The sequence below is a fragment of the Carya illinoinensis genome, chromosome 9 (genome assembly GCF_018687715.1).
Source record: "Carya illinoinensis cultivar Pawnee chromosome 9, C.illinoinensisPawnee_v1, whole genome shotgun sequence".
NCBI lineage: Eukaryota > Viridiplantae > Streptophyta > Magnoliopsida > Fagales > Juglandaceae > Carya > Carya illinoinensis.
This window is the reverse complement of record NC_056760.1, coordinates 26,867,471-26,894,286: the sequence shown is the minus strand read 5'-3', so window position 1 is coordinate 26,894,286 and position 26,816 is coordinate 26,867,471. Positions and strand designations below refer to the sequence as shown.

The following is a 26,816-nucleotide window of genomic DNA, read 5'->3' as shown; positions in this document are numbered from 1 at the left end:
GACTGGGGACAATGCACATGAGAGATTGAAGTGAGCTCAACTTCAGTGCTTTTTCTGGCACGAAGAGGAGAGCTGTGAGCTGTAGAGGTGATAGGATGATGAAGTGTTAGAAATGCATAATTAAGCTGTTTTAGTGAGTGATTTATTACATCAAAGAATGGTTGAACACTTAATTATGCATCAAAATTTTAACACTTAATGGAAATTTATTGATGATAATATTTTGCACATCAAAGTCTCATATTTGCTCTTGAAATACTTAAACTATAATATCATTTCATTTATATATTATAGGGCAAATATGGAATAAAGAAAGAGTGGGACCTATAAAGAAATAAAAGAATTGATTATGAGTGGAGCAGGAACACTCACACAAGCAGCATCACATGGACAGCAAACAAACTCACTCGGACATCACATGCACACAGCCGGACTCACACATGCAAATCACACATGCAGAAAAAGACCACTTCGGACAGCAATCATTCGAAATGCACACATGCAGAAAACGTGGACCAGCTCACACATGCAGACCAACATGCAACACACATGCAAAACCAGCAAAGCATTCGGACTCACACATGCAACACACACATGCAGTAGACTCACACACGCAGCACGTTACAGCAGATAGCATCATTCGGACCAGTTCACACATGTAGACCAGCAAAGCATTCGGATTCACACATGCAGGAACACAGCAGCAGAAAGGCACTCGGACGTTATAGCAGACAGCAGCCTTCGGACTCAAACATGCAACACACATGCAGTAAACATGCAGACCAGTAAACATACAGCAGCAGAAAGCCTTCGGACAGCAGCACACCACACGTGCTGACCATTGCAAGATAAATAGAACCAAGCACATGGCTCGAAGACAAGCTGTTCACTTCACCTTTCTTGTTTCTGCACATGGAAGTTGAACGTGCAGCAGCAGAGTTTTTTTATTTCTTTTTCATGTGGACGGGAAGCAGCAACAGCAGGGAATCAGCTATTTATTTAGCTGGAAGCAGCAGCACCGATGGAAGTATTCTTGTTTTTGTTTTGAGGACAGTGCAGTAGCTTAGCTTGTTTTTATTCTTCTTTCTTTTTCATTCGGCTACAGCAATAGCTTAGTTTTGAAGTTTTTTTTTTGACTTTTCATTCAGACCTAGGGAGAGTAGTGCAGAGTTTTTATTTCCTTTCTTTTTCGTTTAGTAGCAGTCGGCTAGTTTCATTTTATTTACAACTCTGTTTTCGTTGGAGTCTCGGGGCAGCAGTCTTTAGTTTTTGTTTTCTTTTCATATAGACGGAAGGCTTGCTCTCTCTCTTGGTTTCATCATTTTTTTTGACTTTTGAGTTTTATTGTTGGGTTACTTTCGTTAGGCAGTAGGAGTAGTTCTTATTTTTATTTTTCTGCAGTTCAGACCGTGAGGCAGCAGGGAATGTTTAACTTTTTTTTCTTTACACTTTGAAGCTTTACGGACAGCTTTCAGTCGGTTATCATTTTGGTTTTTTTACTTGTTCTTAGTTTTGGGCTGAGTCTTTTTCGTTGGAGACGGAACTCTCTCTCTCGGGATGTTTAGTTTTATTGTTATTTTTTTTTCTTCCACTTGGTATTACTGCTTCTTCGTTTCTTAGTGGTATTTTTCTGTAGTTTAGACCGTGAGGCAGCAGGGAATGTTTAACTTTTTTTTCTTTACACTTTGAAGCTTTACGGACAGCTTTCAGTCGGTTATCATTTTGGTTTTTTTACTTGTTCTTAGTTTTGGGCTGAGTCTTTTTCGTTGGAGACGGAACTCTCTCTCTCGGGATGTTTAGTTTTATTGTTATTTTTTTTTCTTCCACTTGGTATTACTGCTTCTTCGTTTCTTAGTGGTTGCGAGACCTTTGGCTGGATTTCATTTTCTAGTTCGGTTGCTTTTTCATTTTTCTTCTGGGTTGTTCTTCATTTTTTTCTCTCTACAGTTTAGTTTTGGCCTCTTCAAACAACTTTTATTTTGGCCTTCGGTAGTTTTTTTTTTTTCTCTCCATTTTCGTTTTCATTCTTTTCTTTTTTTTCCCTTCGACTTTTATTTCTTTGGTTTTATTTTTCCTGTGCTGCGATTTTTTCCTTCGTTTAGGCTCATTTTTATTTTGGGTTTATTTTTGCTCTCAGATTTTGTTATGGCTTTAAATAGATTATTTTTTGTTGCTAGAAATATCATGTGTAGCTAATTTTTAAAACTTGGGTTGTGGAATGGGACGTGATTTGTTTTGGATTCTAGATCGATGCAATATTTTGTTGATAATTGTTGATTTCACTATGTTACTAGTCGGATTTAAATTGAAAATAGATTGCGGCTCTTGCTCTTGTTTTGTTGTTGACGTAAGGCACAACAAAAGCTTGAAAACTATCAAGGCCTCTCTCAGTTGTTTGTTAATGTGTGTTCGGCTAGTAAAGTAGAAAATCCCTTAGGAAAATATTGCAAAACTTGAGCTTATCTTTTTATCTTCCGATTATCAATGCCTTGATTGGGTTGTTAATCGAGAAAATTATCTAGAATCCAAAATAAAGAGAGTCTCATGCTCAACCCAAGTGTTCGTTAATTTGTTTTTTTTTTAGAAACTCTAATTTCAACTTCGATTATCTTTTTGCATTGCATTTGAATTTTATTTTCATCATTCATACTTGATTCATTTGTTACTCACAAATCTCCTATACGCTTTGATAACCCATTGTCCCTGTGGAACACGATTCTGGGCTTATCCTTGATACAACTTGACACTTCAACACTTGGAAGCACATTCGACCACGAGTCATAGGGTTTGGCTGGAAATAGTGGCTGGCATGTAGAGAACCAGTCTTCAAGTGAGAGATTGTTGGATTACATGTGGAGCCTGGTTTGGAAGTAGAAAAGATGCAACCTATGAGTTCACTCAACTGTCACTCAACCTAGCGCTCAAGCGAAGCTCATCCCATGAGTTCGCTTGAGGTGTGCTTGACAGTGCATGGGTTAGAGAGAGACAAAAACCCTAGTGTTCCTCAAGCCAATATTCATTAACCGTTCGCTTAAGGTGCACTCAGCACGCTACTCGAGTGAATGACATATTTTTGCCAATCAGGGTTTTCAGCACTATTTTCTATAAATATGTAATATTTTGACTTATTGTACATGTGTTTTCAGCAATTTTCAATGAGAACAAAAGAGGAAAAAGTGCAAGTGCATATTGTGAGAGAGAAAAACTCCTAGAGAGAGTGAGTTGATATTGTGTGGTTGTAATATCCTTTGATTAATAAAACTTTTGTAACTCTGTGGATGTAAGCACGTTGCCGACCCACTAAATTGTGTGTCATATGATTGCTTGATCGTTGTTTGCTTTTATTTGTTTGCCATCGTTAGTATGCGTGTTTGTTACAACAATTAACATATCATGTATATTTTGTTTCATTCAAAAGTCAAATTCAATCATATTTGGTAAATATCAATGTCAAAATGATAAATATTTGAGTTTTCAAGCAATTATAATAAATGCTTATTGGACAAACTTCGGCCGATTAGCGAATTTGAGAATAACTTACGGATGAGATTTAGCAAAATCGACTTAGTAGATTACCCAAACGAGAACTTATTTTTAAAGAATCTAATAATGTTTTTGACTTCCATGCTCCAAAAATAAGATGCTTGAAAATCTCTAATTCTTTAAAAATGTAATGAACTTAGAGGATGCATAATGAAATCTCACCAGTATTTTCATGTTGTGAAATTCAAATTCACATTCTTTAAAAGTACTGCTAGATATAGTCTCAAGGTGTGCAAGCCTTACACATTCATTTGGAAAGAAAATGAAAATTTTTATTTTTTTATATGGGTTCCCAGATCTATTTATTCACTTTTTTCAAGGAAAGTGCCCAAAACTTATTATTGCTCAAACATATCCCAGATCTATTTCTCAAGTTTGAGCAATAACTTGAGATATGTTCATGTATATGTATATAATTTCATTTAGTGGATGGAATCTATAATCTAATTTAATTTCCCCTTTCACCATTCCTACAAAATTGATAGTCTATTCACGTAGGTCCACCAGGATTTTAATTCAAAGGGAAAATTAAGGTATTGAAACCTAAATTATGAGTAACTAATTAAAGAGTTCATCCACTCGCAATATTGGTATATTGGTGCCATGAAATATTCCGAGTTTGCTAAGTTTGTCAAGCCATGAAATACATGAGTTGCTTTAGTGATTTGTGTGCATATGATTCTAAGCTTTAATTTCGAGTCAAAGCAACATTTCTATATTTATGAAACTCAAGTTTTCCGAAAGGGTTCATGTATATTCCAAACTTGCTATGTTTCTCAAGTACTTATGAAAAATATATAAGTTGCTTAAGGGAATTGTATGCATTAATTATTCTAATAACATTCCTAAATTTGTATGGAATACTAACTACATGTTTTCATAATATTTCTAACTGAACAATTATATCCTAATTCTCCAACAAATGGTGCCTACAGTATGATTTGGAATCTTTAAGATATTGTACCATAATCTTAATGGATGGCATTTCCAATATTTTTGATTTGGAACCATTCCTAACCCAAACATCCACATTAATCAAAGGAGGAGGAAGACTTAGGAGAGGATGAGCAAGGAGCAAATTTCAGGATCTTGACCTTGAGTACAAGGTCAGCCTTGAAGGGGAGAGTATTGATGGAGATGCAAGAAGGACCAACCACTTGCCACCTACGGGTTGATCGAGTGGCTGGCAAATCCCTTGATTTTAAAGATGAGGCTTCTTGGCAAATTTCTTGATTTTAGAGGATGAGTTAAATCCCTTGATTGTAGGGGTTGAGGTCCTTGATTTTAGGGATAAGGCAGATTGGAGCAAGTGACCGAGTTGTTGCTTCTAAAAATTAGAGATTTTACTAATTTGTTAATTAGTAGATTTATTTCATTAATTTTAAGGATTGTTTCCCTTAGATTTAGGAGTTTGAATTATTTTGGATTGAGATCTAGATTGGGGGAGGGCTAGCCGAAACCTAGCTCTATTTATTTTGGTTTTGCCTTGTATTTTCATTATACCATTTTTCAATAAGAGTTTAAACACTTGTTGCCGAGAATTGAGTGCTAACCCGAGTTAGTCTTGATTTTCATACTCCAACCAATTTGGGTCTTGGTGTTGCCCCGAGATAATCCTTAATTGATCCATCCAACACGACCGTATACACCTAAGAGCAAGCAAGCTTCCATCATACAGGCCTAGACTCACCCTTTTTTTTTTTTTTTGAAGACCCTCACACGACGTCATTGCTGGTAAGTAATCTTCACCTTCATTTTTTTCTTGATTTTTCTTTCTAGTAGGTTATCTCCCTCCTTCTTTACGGTTTTCACTTTCCAAAAACTACTCCACCAGGGCGTATTTTTCCTCCCTCAAACACCTATTGTTTTTATCCTTTCAGTTTTGCAAAAGATTTTTTTCTCCTCACTCTCAGGACTCTTGAAACTCACTCTATCTCCCTCCCTCACGCCCTTCGATTTTTCTAGTGGTTTTTCGTGTTGCGGTTTGGGAGATTGTCTAAGTTAGTTGCCCAAGAGAGCTATAGTAAGCATCATCTCCCTCTCCATCTTTTTTTTTTTTTTCTTCTAGCCTCACAGCCCCTCACAGCTGACCCTCTCTTTCTCACCACTTGCAGATTTCTTGTGAAATTGGTGTTGTGTCTTAGGTAGGATTTCAATTCTAAGTTGTCGATTTGAACCCAAGGTAAGCATCGTTCTCTCTTTTACTTGTCTATTCGGATGTTTCCATCGCGTGATTTTTTTCCTAAGTTTCAAAGACTCTAGTGTTAGAGTTAATTACTGGATTTTTTATTTTTTATTTTTTGTTGCATTGGAAATAAATAGTAATGAACCCTTTTGGGAGCCGTTTAAGATTATGAGGTTTTGAATATTTTTTGTGGAATTATGAACAGAGAAAGGTTGTATTATGTATTGCTTTTTGGTTGACTCACTAGTGGTTGGTTGGAGTTATGACCTGTTGTAGTGGGGTTGATATATTAATTATTTGAGTTTGATGTGGGTCACGGTGGATGTATAGGTTAATATCAATTATGATATTCGAGGTTGAAACGTGGGCTATCCAGGTTATATTGTAGATGTTTGAGTTGCATAAATTGATAAAATATGGTTTGGAATTGTGGGTTTTAATTATTTAGATCAAAGTTGTTTTGTTAGTAATTAACACGTAGTGTATAGTATTTTATGAATAGGTGACAAGATTATTAGAGTTCAAAATCAAGACTTAAATATTACGCTGCAAGAATCAAGTAAGTAGGGTTCCTATGCTAGATTCCATAAAAAAGAAGGGAACTGAGGTTGATTTGTAAAAATGTGAATGTTATGTTTTGAAAAGAAAATGTAAAAACAACCTTAATTATGTGTTCTGCATTCACTCATGAAATATATATGAAAGAGAAAATATTTTTTGACATGAAAGTTGTAGACATGAGCAATATTTGACATGTTCTGAAATGTGAAAAAGAGCAAATATGATATTTGAGATTTTTGTTCATGTGATATGAAATGTTTTGGATATATGTTTTATCATTTGAAAATTACATGAATGTGTTCCGCACGTAATTTGATGTGATATGAATATGAAAAAAAAAAAAAAAAACCTTTGCCATACTTATTTGTTTTTATTTTGATTCTGAATATGGTTTTAATATGATGATACTGGTCCATTTGATATGGTTGATACCAATATGATATGATGTGATATGAATGCACCCACGTTGGAAGCAAAGTTGTCTTTTATGTGTTCTTCCTGTGTGCACACTCGAGACTTCCAGATTGAAAAATGGAAAGTTTCACAATATGATACTACCTAATTTGGCCATTGGAGATAGCACAATCCTACCATGGTATATGATATGATACGATACGATATGATATGACAAAATGAGAATGTTCAATTATGTTATGCCAATGTGTTTTTCAATATGAATAGTTGTTTTATTCTAAATATGAAAAGATTAAAATGTCGCTCTATTTTTCTTCCTTGATAATATATTTTGAGAGTTGCATTTGAAAATAAAATTTTTCTATTTCCTGCATATGAAATTTTATGAAAAGTTCATGTTGTTCAAACTAGTATATGTGCTTTATTTATTGAATTGTTAATAACTTACCCCCTTGTCTACAAATATTTTTCAAATGATGTGAATGGTTTAGTTGAGGCTCAAGAATAGAAATTGTGAGCAAAGCTAAGTTGAGGATAGGGTGTTTGGATACCTTACGGTACTGTTAATAGAAGGACTTTCTGCTGTCCCTTAGACATGTTATTGTCTCTTGTTTTTTTTTTTTTTTTTGGGGGGGGGGGGGGGGGGGGGTGGTTCAGTAAGACTTAAGGATTTTTCAGTTTGTTTTGTTAGGGCCAATGGGAAATTGTGAACCCTTTGATTTATGTTATTTGTAAAAATGACTATATAGATATCATTATGTGTTTATTTGAAAAATATGATATTTTTTATTGTTTTCGAAATCTTTGAAGATTTTAGATGTGTTAGGAGACAAGTTTATAAGTGACGTGTAGTAATTCTCCGATCCCTGGGAGATCGAGGCGTTACAAATCAATTTTCTTCTGTAGAGATTGAGTTTGATGATGAAATCAAAGTATTGATTTTATAGGCATCGTTGCCAAAAAGTTGGGTGGTCATGAGGATGGCGGTGAGTAGTTTAGTAGGCAATATAAAACTGAACTACGATGACGTATGTGACATAATTCTTGTTGCAAAGGTCCGTAGAAGAGACTATAGTGAGTTCTCGAGTTTGGAATTGGACCTGAACATTGACAATCAAGACAGAAGACATGATAGTTTAAGCTCCAAGAACAAGGATAAGAGAAAGACGAAATCTGGGCAAGAGGTCATGCGTTGAAGTTATGGCAAGCCAGGCCACAACAAGAGAGACCGCCAGAATAAGGAAAGTGCTGAGAATGATGCTATGAATGCAGGCTAAATAAATACAAGATGCATTAATCCTTGCATTGCACAGTCCAATTGATGATTGGGTGTTGGATTCAAGGGTTTCGTTCCATAGCACCTCATCACATCGAGAGATTATGCATAACTATGTTGCTAGTGATTTTAGTAAGATGTACGCAGCTGATGGAAAGGCACTCGATGTAGTGGGAGTGGGTGATGTGTGCATCACACTTCCAAACATGGGTGTGTGGGCTTTACAACAAGTCATACACGTTCTAGATCTGAAGAAAGACCTAATCTCTATGGTACATCTTGATGACATTGGCTAGATAGTAGCATTTTCTGGAGGAGCATGGAAGATCACTAAGGGTGCGCTAGTCTTGGTGTATGGTAAGAGATCTAACTCTTTATATTTAACATCAGAGTCTAGTGATGTGCAGGAAAATACAAGAGTGAAAAAAGGCAAGCTTGGTCACAGAAATCAGATGAGGAAGCAAAATGGAGTCAATTTTTCTATTCCTCATGTAAGCCTGGGGAAGTTGGCTAATGTTACTAGGGTCGGTTTGAGACCGGATACTCCTAGTGCAGTAGGAGTTGTGAGTCGCCCAGTGGGTATGCTGAATGAGGACGATGCACGTGAAAAGCTGAAGTTGAGCTTGACTTCACTGCTTTTTATAGTATGAAGATGGGAGCTATGAGCTGTAGAGATTATAGGGTTTAGCTGGAAACAGTGACTGGCATGTAGAGAACCAGTCTTCAAATGAGAGATTGTTGGGTTACATGTGAAGCCTGGTTTAGAAGTAGAAAATGTGCAACCCATGAGTTCACTCGACTGTCGCTCGACCAAGCGCTCAAGCGAAGCTCATCCCATGAGTTCGCTTGAGATGTGCTTGACAGTGCATGGGTTCGAGAGAGACACAAAGCCTAGTGTTCACTTGAGCCAATGTTCATTAGCTGTTCACTTGAGGTGCACTCGGCACGCTACTCGAGTGATTAACGTATTTTTTGCCAATTAGGGTTTTCAGCACTGTTTTCTATAAATATGTAATATTTTGACTTATTGTACATGTGTTTTCAGCAGTTTTCAATGAGAACAAAAGAGGCAAAAGTGCGAGTGCATATTGTGAGAGAGAAAAAGCCCTAGAGAGAGTAAGTTGATATTGTGTGGTTGTAATCTCCTCTAATTAATAAAACTTTTGTAACTTTGTGGACATAAACACGTTGTCGAGCCACTAAATTGTGTGTGTACGATTGCTTGATCGTTGCTTGCTTTTATATGTTTGCCATCGTTAGTATGCGTGTTTGTCACAACAATTAACGTATCATGTATATTTTGTTTCTTTGAAAATTCAAATTCAATCATATTTGGTAAATATCAATGTCAAAATTATAAATATTTGAGTTTTCAAGCAATTATAATAAATGCTTATTGGACAAACTTCGCCTATTAGCGAATTTGAGAATAACTTACGGATGAGATTTAGCAAAATCGACTTAGTAGATTACCCAAATGAGAACTTATTTTTAAAGAATCTAATATTGTTTTCGACATCCATGTTCCAAAAATAAGATGCTTGAAAATCTCTATTTCTTTGAAAATGTAAAAAACTTAGAGGATGCATAATAAAATCTCACCAATATTTTCATGTTGAGAAATTCACATTCTTTAAAAGTAATGCTAGATACAGTCTCAGGATATGCAAGCCTCACATATTTATTTAAAAGAAAAAAAGTGAAAATTTTTATTTTTTTATATATGTCCCATATTTATTTATTCATTTTTTTTTTTTAAAAAAAGTGCCCAAAACTTGCTCACTTATATCAGATCTTATCGAGCAACACACTCTTTTTAAAAGCTCCTAAAATGCCACAAGCCCAAAACCATAAAAGGACAAAATTCCGCCTGTATTTTTAAAATTTAATTTCTCCCTGTTTACAAATGTATATATATTTCTATTAAATTTAAATGGACAATAATAAGTTTTGTATGAATCATTTTGTGTTTATATGTGTCTCCCACTTAAAGCACTCAACTTTGAGCAATAACTTAAGATATCTTCGTGTATATGTATATAATTTCATTTAATGGATTAAATCAATAATCTAATTTAATTTCCCCTTTCACCATTCTTACCAAATTGATAGTCCGTACACGTCGGTCCACCAGGACTTTAATTCAAAGGGAAAATTAAGGTATTGAAACCTAAATTATGAGTAACTAATTAAAGAGTTCATCCACTCGCAATGTTGGTATATTGGAGCCATGAAATATTCCGAGCTTGCTAAGTTTGTCAAGCCATGAAATACCTAAGTTGCTTCAGTGATGTGTGCACATATGATTACAAGCTTTAATTTCGAGTAAAAGCAACATTTGAATATTTATCAAACTCAAGTTTTCCAAAAGTGCTCATGCATATTCCAAACTTGCTATGTTTCTCAAGTACTGATCATGGAAAATATTTAAGTTGCTTCAGGGAATTGTTTGCATTAATTATTCCGATAACATTCCCAAATTTCTCGAACTAAAGGTTTCCAAAAGTACTACTGCCAAATTAAAAACTGTAGAATAGCAATTACCAGATTGAACTGCGTTGCTACTTGCAATGGCCGAATCGAAACCTGTTGTTTCCAAGGTGGAGATGCCTTCGAAGGTGGTCAGAATAGAAGATGGTGAAACAAGCTGCCAAGGTCGCGACCAACTTGTCATTTCGTTTGAGGGAGGCACAGACGCAGAGCGGTTTAAGCAGAGAGCAAAGGGTTAAAATGTTTGAGAAGAATGTCAAATATCCAAAACTCCGAAAGTACAGAAGGTTATATTCTTGCTCCGAGATGACAAACGTTTCGTCAAGTACTATGAGCCAAGAGTGGTATCATTGGGTCCTATCCATCATGGAAAGGAAAAGTACCGGCTTGCAGAAACGTTCAAGCATAAACTAGCAAAAGTATTTGTCGAAAGAAGCCAGAAGACTATTAAAGAAATATGCGAAGTTATTGATGGGAAAATTAAGGAACTCAGGGAGTGCTTCGAGGAGGAGGTGACGAAGAAGTATAACGATATTGACCTCACCTGGATATTGGTCGTCGACGGTTGCGCAATCCTTCAATACATTGACCTGGCTATTAATGGCACATTCAAAGACCATGGTATAAAAAACGACAGTGTAGCCTTTTGTCAACGGGATTTGTTCTTGCTGGAGAACCAAGTTCCGTATCTTCTCCTCAAGTTGTTGATGAGCTTGAGCAATGTGGAAGACGAATTGATGAATTCGGTTAAAGAATTCATTAAAATAAACCACCAAATGGTACTAAGAGACGAAAGTTCGGATCCGAAATCTGGGAAGCAACCAGAAAACCCGACCCATCTTCTCGACCTTCCGAGGTCAAGTCTCTTGGGCCCAGAAAACAAAAGCCATGAGGCTGTAGCATCAAATGGTGGAAAAAAGTACCGAAATAAGAGCTCCGATTGGCAATCGAATGGGAACGTGCCGGAGCTTAAAGCAGCTGGAATCCATGTGAAGCCAAGTAGAGATAATTCCTTGAGAGGCATATATTTTGATATATGTCTCCACTTGTTCCCGGGACGCCTCTGGCTTCCTCCACTAATAGTGGATGACTCAACGGGGCCGAAGTTGTTGAACTTAATAGCCTACGACATGTGTCTGGACTTCGATAATGACTTCGGCATCACCTACGACATACGTATCTTTCCTCGATTCAATCATCGATGAAGCCAACGACGTCAAGGAACTAAGGAAAGCACACGTTCTCTTCAACCTCCTCGGCAGCGACGAAGAAGTGGCTCAGCTCTTCAATGACATAGGCAGAAACTTGGTGCCTGACCGCGAAGAGCATGAGCACGTCAGGACTCAGATTCAGAAATACTGCGACAAAATTTGGGTGAAATGGCTGGCCGAATTCATACACAAATATTTCCAGAGCCCCTTGACGCTGCTTGCTTTTCTTGGCGCATTACTCGCACTTGCTCTGAGTGTCACTCAGACTTGGTACACAGTGGATTCTCCCCCCGGCCCTTGCGATAAGTTTTGCGAGAAATTCAATCAAAACTTACGAAAGGGATGATCGATCGAAGGTACTGATAATTAATTTGCTCGTGGTTTTCTCTTGCATGCATCTATCATCATCATCTTATCTGAAGGAAATGGCTTCTTTGCCTCGATTAATAAACGAACCGTAAGAGTTCGATCTGCATTTGTCATGATTTCAGATGAAATAAAATATGATTCAGATATATATGATCATGTTGTACGTGTAGTCTGAGCACCGATCAAGTAGGAGTCATCAGTATTCATCTTTCTCATCTCCTATAATATTATATTGTCTTATGAACGATACGCATGATTTATAACATCTTTATTCTTTTTCAATTTTCAGGATAAAGGAATTCGTCTTACTAAGAATATTTGTGCGATGGAATCATGATATACAGCACGCACGCACTTTCTCTTTAGTATGTTTGCCACCCTGCCCTAATTACCCTACTCTTTAATTTTTTCCCTAGCCTCTCAAAGTTTCGATACCAAACTTGCTTAATTTGTAAATGAAGACTCTAGCGTTCTTTTATCACGTGGTCGGTATTAACTACTGGAGTGATAATGAAATTGCTATATATCTTTAATTAATTAACTATTTTTGTGGATTCTTTTTACTCGTAAGTTGACGTAGATAACATATCTTTTATTCAGCTCAAGATATGTTATAAGTGTACGTCTGGATGATGTATCTTTTATATGGATTAAAGCCATATATACAGTACTCATCATTAATAACTTCAATTATTCAAAAAAGTGTACTGCATTCGGCCGGGTAATTAAGCTATGTGCATGTGCTGCCATGTGTAACTTCATTTGACATGTGTATAATTCTAAATGGTAGACATCCCTTATAACAATTACCCACCTGGCCTTGGCAAGCATTTAGACCTTCCAAAGTGTCTTCTTCCTCTTGACTGTTCCTACAGGTTCCCTCTAAGAGGGAATTAACAATTTCCCATGTTAATCAAATTGCAACTCTGATACGGGAACGTTCGAGTAGATTATTGAATGTGCCATGTTTGTTATTTGCTACTTGGAAGGCAAGAATCGCGACATGGATGATTTCGGCTAAGAAGGTTTCTTTATTTGGTAATCTAACTGGTATGGCTCCGTGCATCATTGCTTGGTGTTTATGGACCCATAGACGCAAAGCTAGAATGGAGGGGTTGAAAGCTAATACAGAGCAAGAATGGAGGTCGGTGAAAATGTGGCTTAAAATTCTGGCAACATAATTGAAAGTGCATAAAAAGATGACTTCTCAGGACACTCACCTGTTGAATGAATTTAACTTGTTGCTGTCTGGAAATGAATGTTAGTGGGGTGGATTAAACCACCTTATGGATGGATTAAACTTAATTGTGATGGGAGTGCTCGCAATAATCCAGGTTCTTCAAGGGGCGGTGGTATTTTGAGGGATGCTAATGGTAATTTCAAAGGAGCAATCACGAGCCACTACGGTGTTGGCTCTAAAAATAGAGCAGAATTAAAGGCTTTGTTTGATGGAATTAGGCTATGCAAGAGGCTATCTTATTTTAATGAAATTATTTACTCTCTTAAACCGGTATTCTGGTTTTACCGGTTTTCAATCTGATTCAGTTCGGTTTTTCGGTTTTAATAAAATACAAATTTTTTAAATACTTTAAACAAATATGTTACTATTTACAAAAAAAATGACCGTCTCATTCACTAACCCTTGGATTCCAATTGCTCCTTAAAAAATAAGCCATCTCATTCACTAATTACCAAGATAAGCAGCACATATCCAAAACTATTAAGTTAAACAATTAGATTCTACAAAAGTAAAATTAGCAATAGAACTTGTGTTGTTTGGAGTTCAATAGAGTTTATTTGTGGAAAGTGAAATTCCCAACTCCTATATAACTACAAAATTGTCTACCAATTTCTTTCAACAAATTGATTAGATCTCAATATTATGATTATTAAACGAACCAAACAATTAAAGAAAATAATCAATCTTATAAGATACAACGATTGATTACAAAGGAAAACCGTTTAAAGAACTCTTTAAAGGTAAAACCTTACGGAGCAACCAAACCCAGGAAAGTCAATCTTATTGTTTAAAAATCAATTACAAGTAATTCTTAATTACAAAACCTTTGTAACTTGATTTTCTTACTTGTCCAAACAAATGACTCATTTGTCTTTTACCACGGTAGTAGTCAGGACTTCTGGCGATTTTCAAACTATTAACTTTCATTCTAGAACTCCAGTAGCTGAAATTCAATCAATGATCCTTCACACTTGAAGCACAATCACACACAGTGAGAAATTACAAATATGAAAATTCACTAAGGAATTTTCTCACCAAAATATGCACAAGAAAGTGCTTTAGAAAATATGTAGATCTAAATCTCTACAAATCCTAACCAATAGGATCTCTTAAATAAGCAATCTGGAAAGAGTTCCAGTTGAAACAAGATTTTGCTGATGGATAGAATCTATCGTGAGGACGTCTCCTGACGAATTGCTGACATTTCGTTATAACTCTCTTTTGCAGTGACTGATCTCTGTTTTAAAATATAATGATAAGATAAGTCTTATCATATAGTCATCTAATCCTAGCCAATTTTTGCCTTTACAATCTCCCCCATTTGGCATATTGGTGACAAAACTAATTTGATGAATGTAATATAAAACCTGTCAAAAGCACAAACAACAAACCAAGAAATCAAGTAGAAATTTTAAGCAAATAATTAAAAATAAAAACTTATGTCCAGCAAAAATAAACAAATATCATCCAACTCCCCCATAACAAAATCATCTATTTTCAGCAAATTTATTAAACTCCCACTTAGTCAAATTCTCCATAAATTTCACAATACCAAAATATTTCAATTTGTTCTTTCAATACTCCCCACTTTTGTCACTAATCTGATAAGACTCATAAGAGAATAAATACTACTTATGTGTGCCACGATGAAAATACTAAGAAACATATGATGAACAACTCTCATGTGTCTCAACTTTTCATAGATTAAATGCACCTAATGTATGAGCATGAATGCATGTCAAACAATGAGCAAATGATTGAGATAACTTGGTTGAGACAAAAAATCAAACACTTGGTAATCATTGGGATAAAACTTAAATGTATAATCACATAACCCACCAGAAATCGTCCTCAATATATGCATAAAATCAAACCATACGAGCATATATTTCAGATTTTAAGATATTCCAGCCCCAACATCCAAACAACAATCAAAATCTCAATTTCCATATATGTAGGTGCCGAAACCTAGAACTGGAAGGAGAGAGATGTATTTGAATAAAATCAAAGTCTTACCGTGATGGATTATTGTATCAAGATACTCGGAACTGAGTATTTATCCCAAGAAACTCGAATGAGATGTGAATGATATGTAAAGGGGCAGAGCTCGCATGTGGGAGTGCCATGAGCCATGTGTATCGGGGGAAGCCTGGGCACTTTAGTAATGACTTAAGAGAATAATGCTCGTGCAAGTGCCTTGAGCTATAGAGTCCCACTGAGACTTATACTATTAAACCAAAAAACATGTCCCAGATTTAGACTTCAGAATCACAAATACACAACACTGACCAAATCTAAACTATATTTTCTATTTTCATATTTATTTTATATAAACCAAAATAAATAGAGATTAAATAAAAATAAATAAAAAATTTGAATTTATATATATATAAGCAATAGGGCAAGTAACATACCTAGATGTATCTTAGTTCAAACATAGTCGAACTCATAAAACAAATACAATAAAATACACCCTCTTATTTGCAATAATCACTATAGATATTCACCCTTCATAAGATCGTCAATGTCAAAGTTCATGTGAGTGTGTGAGTGAGCAAACTTATATAAGGTAGCAACTCTTTATTTTATTTTTTTCTTCAATATATTTCTATAATATTATCTATGAGTATTTTCCTCTTATAGCTACTCCCAAAAGATTGTCACTCACCTCAAAAGTTAAACTTTATGCTAGGGCCTAGATACATGATCATCTTCTCCAAACACTAGTTTGCACAACCTTTTCTTCTTTTTTATGTCCATTTTTGTTACTCATATTTTTTCAAAATAATTTGAGCAAGGATTCTTTCTATAAGGACTTAAGGAGATAGATCCGTGTAAGGTGTTAGTCTTTTTTCGCAATCATTTAATACCGAATTTTTCTATATGGATCAATTTTTTGTGTTTGGTAAGGGGTGAATTCTTTATTAATGTGCTAGATTCAACTAGTATTAGTCAATTCAAGGCATGAACTCCCTCTATGATGAGCATCTCACTAAACAATATAAATTTAATTATTATATGCATATATATAAGTTCCTCATTGTGCTTTGTAAATGAACTTTTCCAAGATAATCCATGGTGTTAGTATGCACAAAGTGAATTGCACAAAGTAGAGAGATACATAGCTTCAAGAATTTATTAAGTGAGAATACAAATACTCAAATTTTGACATATCAAGTATGCACTTTCCTTAAAGAAAAAATTTGAAACAAACCAGAAAAATTTTATATTATATTTTTCTTATTTAAAACTAAAAAACAGAAACCTAAAAGCAAAACAGAAAAATAAAATACATGTACTAGACTAATGCAAGAATATAAAGAATGCAATAATATGTAAGTAGTCTTATCAATTAATGTGACATGGCATCTTTTTTTACCACCCATTTTACTTTAAATTTTGGCCTATTCTTTTCATCAACACCACTTTGTAGGATCTTTTATTTATTTTGAAAACAAAATTCTGCTAGTTCACCAAGCTTAAGGCTTATGGAGGTTATTTGATGACTCAACTCTTCAACCTTATTTTCTAAATTCTTTTCCTTCATTGTAGATTTTATTTTTCCTTCTTTTTTCTGGATTTTTCTCAAGTTAAAATAATGTGAATTTATATGGCCAAGAAAAATGACAAGTAGGTGTAAACTTACCTTCGGACTTACCTTGGTTGGGCTTCTTTGTCATTGATCTATCATGTGAGGCTCTTGAAATATAAGTTTTAGATACGGCTTTCTTTAGAGCTTCCTCATCTAGATTTCCTTCAACAAAAATGATATCTTTTGATGAAGTGGCAGTGGATGATGAGCCTTCAAGTTCCATACCTTAGGAAGTCATATACCCAAGGCCAGTTTTATCACTACTCACTTTCTGAAAACTCAACATCTCTTCTAACTTATGTGTTGCTGTGTTTTCCTGGCACTCCTGAAACTTTTCCAACTCTTCTTCTAGTGCAGCCTTTTGATTTTTTAATATTAATACTTCAACATAGAAATTTTTAATGCCTCTGAAAGATTATTTTTCTCATTCTCCACAGTAGTAAATCTATTGTATAACTTCTTGTTAAGTTTCTTTAATTTGATCACTTACTCACATAGATCATTATAAGTTTCTTGTAAACTTAATTCATGATCAGCCATAACTAGAGCAACCTCCAAATCACTATCATCATCATTACTTTCAGATTTTGTTAGCACAATATCAGAAAAATCATTAACAATAGTAGAAAAAGTCACAAAAGAATTTTCGTCATTAGATGATGGCTTGAACTTTCAGAATTTGATCTGTCACTAAGTGTGACATTAAATGTTTTTCCTTTATTTTTCTTGAAATTTGGATATTCAATTCTTATGTGACCATAACCACAGCATTCGTAGCACTTTACTTTATCATTATTTTCAGATTTTGCTTTATTCCATTTTTCAAAATAATTTTTCTTTGGAGAAAATTCTTTACCTCTTTTTTGCTTTCCACTAGACTTTTTATTAAACATAAATTTTCTGAACTTTCTTGCTATGAGATCTATATCCTCATTGTCAAAATTTTCTTCATCAAAAAAATTATCTTGATCATCTTTTACTATTTTTAAAGCAATGAACTTACCTTTTCTTGTTTGAGGAAGTGAGGATTCATACGTTTGTAAGGAACCGACCATCTCTTTAACCTTTATTGTATCCAAATCCTTACTTTCCTTAATGGCAGTAACCTTAGGCCGAAATCTTTCAAAGATCTCAAAATCTTCCTCGCGGCCCTTGAATCCTCCACCTTCTCTTTGAGATTAAACTTAAAATTCACAATATCATTTAGTTTAGTATAAAAATCATTAAAACTCTCATCTTTCAACATTTTAATCTCTTCAAATTTTGAGATTAGCATCTACAATTTTGAATTTTTTAATATTCTTTGACCGTCATGTATAACCCCCAAAATATCTCAAACTTCTTTAGCAATCTCACACATGGAGATTCTTTTAAATTCTTTGGGGGATGCTGCCATAAAAATAGCGTTAAGGTATTTGCTATTCCAATTGCAATTGCTTATTTCATTTTTCGTCCAATCATCTATAGATGTCACGGGTTTAGTTCATTCTCGTTCAACTGAATGCCATATAAGTTCATCCAAATACTTGAGGAAAGTCCTCAAACGAACTTTTCAATAAGCATAATTTTCCCCCATCGAAGTATGGTGGAACGTATAATAACGTCGACATGATCTACAAGGGCAGGATCACACTCGAAGAAATAAACCATGCTCTAATGCCAATTGAAATTTCCAATGTACCCCTGTAAAATCACGAAATTGTCTACCAATTTCCTTCAACAAATTGGTTAGATCTTAATATTGTGATTATTTTAAAAAAAATAATCAAACTTATAAAACATAGTGATTGGATACGAAGGATTAAAGAACTCTTTAAAGGTAAAACCTTATGGGATAGCCAAAAGTCAGGAAAATCAATCTTATTGTTTAAAAACCAATTACAAGTAATTCTCAATTTCAAAATCTTTGTAACTTGACTCTCTTACTTATCCAGACAAATGACTCATTTGTCTTCTATTGCAGTCGTAGCCAGAACTTCTGACGATTTTCAAACTATTAACTTCCCTTCTGAAACTCCAGTGGCTGAAATTCAATCCATGATTCTTCACACTTGAAGCACGATCACACACAATAAGAGATCACAAATATGAAAATTCACTAAGGAATTTTCTCACCAAAATATGCACTAGAAAGTGCTCTAGAAAATATGTAGATTTGAATCTCTACATATCTTAACCAAAAGGATCTCTTAAATAAATAATCTGGAAAGAGTTTCAGTTGAAGTAGGATTATGCTGATGGACAAAATCTATCGTAAGGACGTCTCTTAACGAATTACTGACATTTCATGATAGCTCTCTTATACAGTGACTGATCTCTATTCAGCTTCTGTTTTAGATAAATGCAAATCCTCATGGACTCGATTTTTACCTCAATGACATATCTAAACAGCCTCTAAGACTTCTAGATAAACTCAATATTGTTTAGAAATAAATCAATAATTATTTTACATTCATCCAATAGTTTCAAATATAATGATAAGATAAGCCTTATCATATAATCATCTAATCCTAGCCAATTTTTGCCTTTACAGAAAGGTAAAAGAGTGGATTACTTTTAGCAAAGTTGTTTAGTAGATGAGGTGAGTATTTTTGTGGCAAAATGTTAAGTGCATGGATGCATCTTCAAAGGATGTATCTTCTGAACAATAGGAGTCAATGGATATTGTTTCAACTTTTACTTATTCTGTATGGCTTTGGTAAGGTTGAGGATTCTACAATTGGTAATTAAAGATGAATTTGAAGTTTGAAGTAAATTAGAGGCATTAGGAGATGACTAATTATTAGGATGTCTCAGTGTATTGGTGGTGGCACTCATATCCTATCACATGATGTCCTATGATTAATTTTCTACAAAACCATCAGTATTTAATGATAAAAAAACATAATTAGTAACATTAGAAGCTTAGCATATATGAATATATAGATGTTTTTTTCACACTCCTAGTCATAATTTTCAATCATAAAAAACAGAACTAGTAACATTAGAAGCTTAGCTTCTTCCAATGGAGCTGACTCATTCATTCCATGGTGTATCGAGCAAGCAGAGTCCATTAGGAGTTTTTAATTCCATCACACATTATTTCCCAATAAAAATAGACTTGTGGTGTGTATATGTATATATATAGATGTTAATGTAGAGATCAAAACAACAGAAACCCCAAAAGAGATTCTTAACATATATGAATATATAGAAGTTTTCTTAACAAATGCAAGATCATTAAAAACTGAAAAGCTAAAGACAAAAATAAAAGAGATTTAATTGTAGAAATCTAAAAATTAACAACACAACTAACAGTCTCACCATTTGGTTTTTTTATTGATGCAAGGTCTTACAGGCACACTAACTTGAGAGAGGGGCAGTGCAGTGTTGAGCCGTTGAGAAGTGAGAACTTCATAGAGGGGCCAAGATGACAAGATGTGCAACAGACCGTGAGGGGAGGTGCAGAGACTCAGAGAGTGAGGCAGAGAGACAGAGACAAGAGGGTAGAGACACAGAGAAGGTAGAGAGGCAGAGAGTGGGGCAGAGAGGCGCAGAGTGATGAAGAGAGGCCGAGGGGCTCGAGTGAGATTCACGAATGGAGAAAAGTTTTTTAGGGTTTATTCATAAATCGTAGAATCGTAGGCTAGTGTGGAGTCTTGGAGGAAATAGCGTCATTTCCTTTCTAGTTTGGAAGGAAAGAAAAGTTAAATGGTCATTAAAATAAAAATCTATGGTTTGGGAAATTGATCATTATAAATATTTGTAAATTGATCATTATAATTTGGTTTGGGAAAAAATTTCTGATGGTTTGGGAAATTGATCATTATAATTTGGAAATAGTTATGGTGATTTAGTATAACTATATTAGTATAAGTATAACTATAGTCTAAATTAGACTATTAGTATTAGTGTATATATATAATATTAGACTATATAATAGTATTAATATTAGACTATTAATATAGCTATATATTAGTCTTAGTTATGGTGATTTAATATAACTATATTCTAAATTAAACTATTAGTATTAGTATTAGTATATATATATATTAGTATTAGTTATAGCTTTATAATATATTAGACTATATAATAGTATTAATATTACACTATTAGTATAGTCATATATTAGTAGTAGACTATTAATATATTGGAACTTTCTGATGTGCATCTTCCCCGAACCAATTAGATGAGGGGCAAATTTTTCTAGTTCCATAAATCGGGTAGTATATTGTTCTACTATCATATTACCTTAAATCAGGTTTACAAATTCCAACACCTTTTACTATTTGGCCGTTACTAGATAGAAACAATTATGAAATTCCTTCTTAAACTCTCCCAAGTGAGAGTAGCTATGTCCCCCAATTCACTTGCCAACAGTTATCGCTTTATATCCCACCATATACCAGCTTCTTCTTGAACTAAGTGTCTGATGTATTGGACTTTTTCCTCTTCTGTAAATCCACTAATATCAAAGGTTCTATCGAAGTCAATAAGCCACTTGTTGGCTCTCAGGGTTCCTTTTGTACCCACGAATTTCGGGTATCTATACACCAAGAATCTCTCAAACGGACATCCTCGGTTATCATCTCTAGGCAGTTCTTGCCTAACATTCTGTCCTTACTCCATCTAGTTTTGCACCACTTCCATCATTTGGCAAATAGTTTTTGCTACTGCTTGTCCTCCTTCCAATGGAGGGTTTATAGCCTCCTGACCTCTCGATCTTGGAGAAGTTTCCTCACATCGTCCACGCATAATAAGTTGTTTTCCTCCTGATACGTATAAAGTCAATGCTCGTCAACTTCTTCTCATAGGATAACTATTTCTTTTTCGCTTTACATTCGTAGCCTAAATTGCATGCTTTGCTTCCAATCACGCTTCCACAATAGCTATAAGATTAAAGCCAAAAACTATAAGATTTCAAACCTAGTATCAGGTACCATGTAACCCTAGGATAGCTTATGGGTTTATCCAAAGACGTAATTACTCTAATACCACCACTCGTGACAACCTCAACCCCTATTTGGGATTGGACGATGACTGAAGTGTCGAGACATGTAACTCAAGACTACATACCCCTCGTACATGAGAAATAAGATGCAATGCACCTAATAATCTAGCATTATGCAGTAAATCGCAGTAGAAAAATTTTCTAAACTACATAAGACTAGTGGTAATGTAATAACATGGTACCGAATTATAAGCATCCCAAAAAGTTTTAAACTTCATTAAAGTACTTCCAAAATAGAAATTATTTTCAAAGTCTCCCAAAACAAGGGACCATCAAAAGTTTATTTCACCAAAAACTTAAGTCATTTCTTTTTCTTATATTTTCTACCACTATTTCCATGGTCCATTGCCAAAATACAATCTTTCAAAGTCATTCCTATTTTACCTTGTCTTTGTTCAAAATCCTCCTTGGCTCCTTAAAGAGCTGTAGCACTTCAGTAGTGAATTGGTCTGTAGCTTCTAGCCTATCTACCAAGGAGGGCTCTGATGAGCTCTCATGGCTCTTTGGGATCTTCTTGACTCCGAGGAGCTGGCCTCTTGCATTTTTCCATAGTCGTTCTCTTGCAATTCTACAAATACTTCTACCATTCTGGGTGGAGGGCTAGTAGTGGAAACTACCATAATGAGATTTCAAGAAATTTCAGTAAGTAAACAAATAACATATAGCAGATAACATAAGCATATAAGGGGAAACCATAATGAATGCATGGACATGTATTTTGACATAAAACTTGACTTATGCAACATTGAATTTTATAAAGTAATATGTAACAAAAACTTTTTAACCTTTTCAAGAAAACATCTTTTCCATCTTTTCATCTTTGGTTCATAAACATATAACATATCCTTTGAGCTCAAGTTCTTAGTCATTCACATGTCATGTCCTTGAGCTCATTGCCTTATTCATTTCTTATAACATATAGTTGGATACCTCACAGCTCCCTTATACACCATGTGTTCTCCGCTAGGTATCACATCATCCAACGGCCCACTTGACCATAGTGACTACATCATTATCTTTAACATACTTATTATGGCAGTTCCCATATTTCACATTCACCACATTGCACCCACTAGCTTTAGGCGCTGCCCCACTCCGATATCCTTACTACAAGGATCCATTCAAGGTTTGTCGACTGTAGTTCATCGATCCAAGGGCTGCCACTTTTTTTAAACACTCCAGAGTAGACAGATGCCCTATAATGACAAAAGGTTTACTAACTCAATTTCTTGAAAACAGTACACATACCCAATGCATGCGACATGGACTTATGATGCTTTGGTATTTTCATGAATCATGTAATCATATATATCGAGATTCATGCAATCCTACATCATGTAATTATGTATGCCGAGAATCATACATAAATAATATGCATCCCAGGTTACAGCTTGAAAATATTAGAACATGCGAATTCTTAGTTTACACATACGAACAATGACATTCAACAATCAAAAGAGGGTAAACCAGATTCACAACCTCATTCACTATGCTTGGCTAAAACACATAAGTACTTGAAAGCATATTTTACAAAAGTAACATGGACTTATAACCTCTAAGATGTTCGGTATAACATCATCAAACTACATGGTATCATGATCATATAGATCCAAATGCAAGGCATCATATTACAAGAGATTTCATTCAACCAACGATCAACATGACAACACATATTTAGGCAAAACCAAATATAGAACATGATAAAAGATTTCATCCAAGCAAATAACAAGCAAATGCAAGTTCACACGTCATATACACATATTATCCAAGAGTAAGTTGAAGATCTATTTACAAAAATTCGACAATTACAAATAGCAAGCTGAAAACACATATTGAAAATCAATAGACATGATATATGAAAACCCAAATCTCATTTGTGAGTGTGTGTCGTGTATATGGCTTATGAAATCCATTCCCACAGCAAGGACTTCTTAGCATTCAGATTTCACTCTCAAATCTGAAATTTCATGAAGAAAGAAAACCTAGCTTAACTAAGAATGGTGATTGTGGCTCTCTTTCCTTTTCAAAGTTTCATATTCACTTGCTTAATGGAAATGGTGGTTCGGATCTCTTTCCTTCTCTTGGAACTCACACAATCTTGACAAATGGCATGCAAGCATAAGTGGTTTTGTGAAGGTACATTGGCCAAGTGAAATTGTTGGCCTTCCCATTGTGTATCATCATTTCCTTCCTCTAGAAGCCCTCTAGGTTTGTGACAAGTGTCAAACCAGATGATTCTCTCCAAACAAAGTCTTTTGCATGCGTGACAAGTGATAGAAGGTTGGGAAGTAACCCTTGATAGGCTTGTGGGGCTTTTGGGTTACTAAACCCTAAAGTCTCTCACCCCCTTTTCCCCATGCCATCTGTAGGTTCATTGCACCTAGTGTAGGACACAAGTGGAATGACAAGTGGCACTAAGTGATGAATTGGGCTTGTGCCCTAAGGTCCACTAGGGTTTCCAAACCCTAAACCTATGTGATGGACAAACTCTATGGGCCTTGTAGGCCTCCTTTGTGAGCTTAGATGGCTGATGCATCGAGTCTATAGTTTCCTAAGTATCCTCTACCACCTTGCTTGAATGAAGACTTGGCTAAGTCTAAGTTATCACATACTAACATTTATGGTCCATTCCCCATGACATCTTGGAATGGTCAACGACATTTTATCACTTTATAGATGACTATTCTTGTTAAGGGTATCTATATTTGATAGATGAGAAATCACAAGCATTGGACATTTTTAAGGCTTATAAACTTGAAGTTAAAAATTAGCTTGATAAGAAAATTAAGGCCATTAGATCTAACCGTGTTGCTGAATATTATGGTAGATATGACGAATTAGGTGAACAACGTCCTGAGCCTTTTGCAAGATACTTAGAAGAATATAGCATCATTCCTCAATATACCACGTTAGGGACTCCACGTAAAAATGGTGTAGTGGAGAGGCGAATTCAAACCCTAAAGGACATAGTTAGAAGTATGATAACTCATTCTTCTCTACTAGAGTCACTATGGAAAGAGATCGAAAGACTGCAGTTTACATTCTAAATTGAGTATCTAGAAAAGTAGTAGTTAAAATCCCCATATGCGTTATAGACTGGAAAGAGGCCTAGTATTAGGCATTTACATATTTGGGATTGTTCAGTTGAGGCTAGGCCTTATAAGCCTGATGAAAAGAAACTAGACTCAAAAATAATGAGCTACCACTTTATTGGATATTCTGAGAGATCAAGGGGTTTCAAGTTTTATTACCCTTCAGGTAATACCATTATTGAGATGGGTAATGCTAAGTTCATTGAGGATATTCATGATAGTGGGAGTAAACAATCCAGACATAATGTATTTGAAGAGGAACAGATTGAAATACCTTTGAGAAATACTAAGGGTGGTGAGATGGTCACACATGTCATAGTTGTAACAGCCCGCTAGAAATTCAATTGTGGAATTTCTATTGACTTTAGGAACCTCGTGAAGACTCTATAAGCTTTCACGAATCCATTAATCATATAAGTTTCAGTCTAACTACATAGTTAATGTTATTACTCACTGTGGTATCAGGAGTGTGTTTTTTATTATTGGAGATAGTTAGAAAGTTTTATTTGGACACATGGAAAGATTTTAGCCACCTTACTCTTCCAAGTCTACTCCACATTTGGAAAATATCTTAAACTGATTTTTGTAGATATTATTGGATAGAATATTATGAGATAATCTTTTATAGATATTTTGGGTAGGAGAAAACTACACTCAACTCTCAACTCCAACCTTATCATCTTCCTTATCTCGTCCATAAGTATCTCAGCCATCACCCACGAAATTATCTTCATTTACACTTTCCATTAAAATAATATCAAACACTCTCTCTCGGACAGCTTTTAGGTGTTCTTTTGCACGCCCATTTTGAAGCTTCTGTAAGTATTTAATCATAAAGTCTCATTCATATAAGTTGTTCTTTTTTTAGTCTAGTTTATGTGGATATCTTATTTGTCCCATTTGAAGATCATTTGGTCAATAAAATATTGTGTAAACTATAAAAAGGTCATTCTGGGAGATAAACTGAAGAATATGTTATAGTTTGGAGTTTTTGACCAAGCTAATGGATAGATATTGGTCCGAAATTTTTATGGAGTATTGTTAACATGTGTATATGATTATTGGTTGAGGATTTTTTCATGATTAAAGGTTTTGATGAAAGATTTTCTTAGATTTAGAAACTTAGAAACTGGAAGAGGAAAAACAGTTTCTGTTTTGAGAAAGTTTAACTCTTTGGTGGTCTAAACCTATTCCAATGACTTTGATAATTTTATTGGAGGATCCTAAGCATCTTATATACATGTTATATTATTATTTTGAAGATATTTGATGTTAGTTTCAAAGATATGAAATTTTATGTAAGGAGATATTCAAATAAGCCAAAGTGTGGATGTTCTTGGCTAAATTTATGTTTTGGTTAATTTTTAACCATGTGATCTTGAATTAGAAGCTTATATATGTTTTAGGATATCTTTTTAAACCATGTGATGGTTTGGTTTGAAGATCACATATTTATAAGTCATAGATCAAAAGGTTGATCAAAACAAGTTGGAAACAAAAATCAATAGAAATAGCATATGGGAATTTCGGCCCTATGGAGTTTTAATAGTTGTGATTAGTTTTAAATTTTTCTAAATTGATATTTGAATTGGGGATAAAATTTACATGAGGCATGTAAATTTTGGTGACTTTTGGAGTTAGTATGCAAAATCCTTAAGTTATGGGTAAAACGGTCATTTTCCTACATGTAGAGAGTAAAATGGAAATTTTACTCTTTAAGTTAGTATTTTCCATATTTTAATTTATTAGTGATTTAGTGCTAACTTTTATAATCACTAATTACAGTTCCTCGTGATCGCGCTTAAGGTTTTATAAGAAACGCGGAGATCGAGGTAAGTTAGCTTTTAACTTAC

General features: G+C 34.7%; 1 protein-coding gene across 1 annotated transcript; it reads left to right on the top strand.

Moving 5' to 3' along the window:
* Positions 1-10,549: 10,549 nt before the first annotated feature.
* Positions 10,550-11,674, top strand: LOC122276970 (UPF0481 protein At3g47200-like). The gene is made up of 2 exons (XM_043086854.1): positions 10,550-10,703; positions 10,749-11,674. The coding sequence occupies exons 1-2, from the start codon at positions 10,550-10,552 to the stop codon at positions 11,672-11,674; spliced, it is 1,080 nt and encodes a 359-aa protein (XP_042942788.1).
* The last annotated feature ends 15,142 nt before the right edge of the window (positions 11,675-26,816 follow it).

Bases quoted from the DNA above. Each gene is read 5' to 3' on its own strand.
- LOC122276970 (XM_043086854.1), top strand. From the start codon at position 10,550: ATGGCCGAATCGAAACCTGTTGTTTCCAAGGTGGAGATGCCTTCGAAG. The intron at 10,704-10,748 runs GTTAAAATGTTT...AAACTCCGAAAG, and splicing joins GTTTAAGCAGAGAGCAAAGG to TACAGAAGGTTATATTCTTG.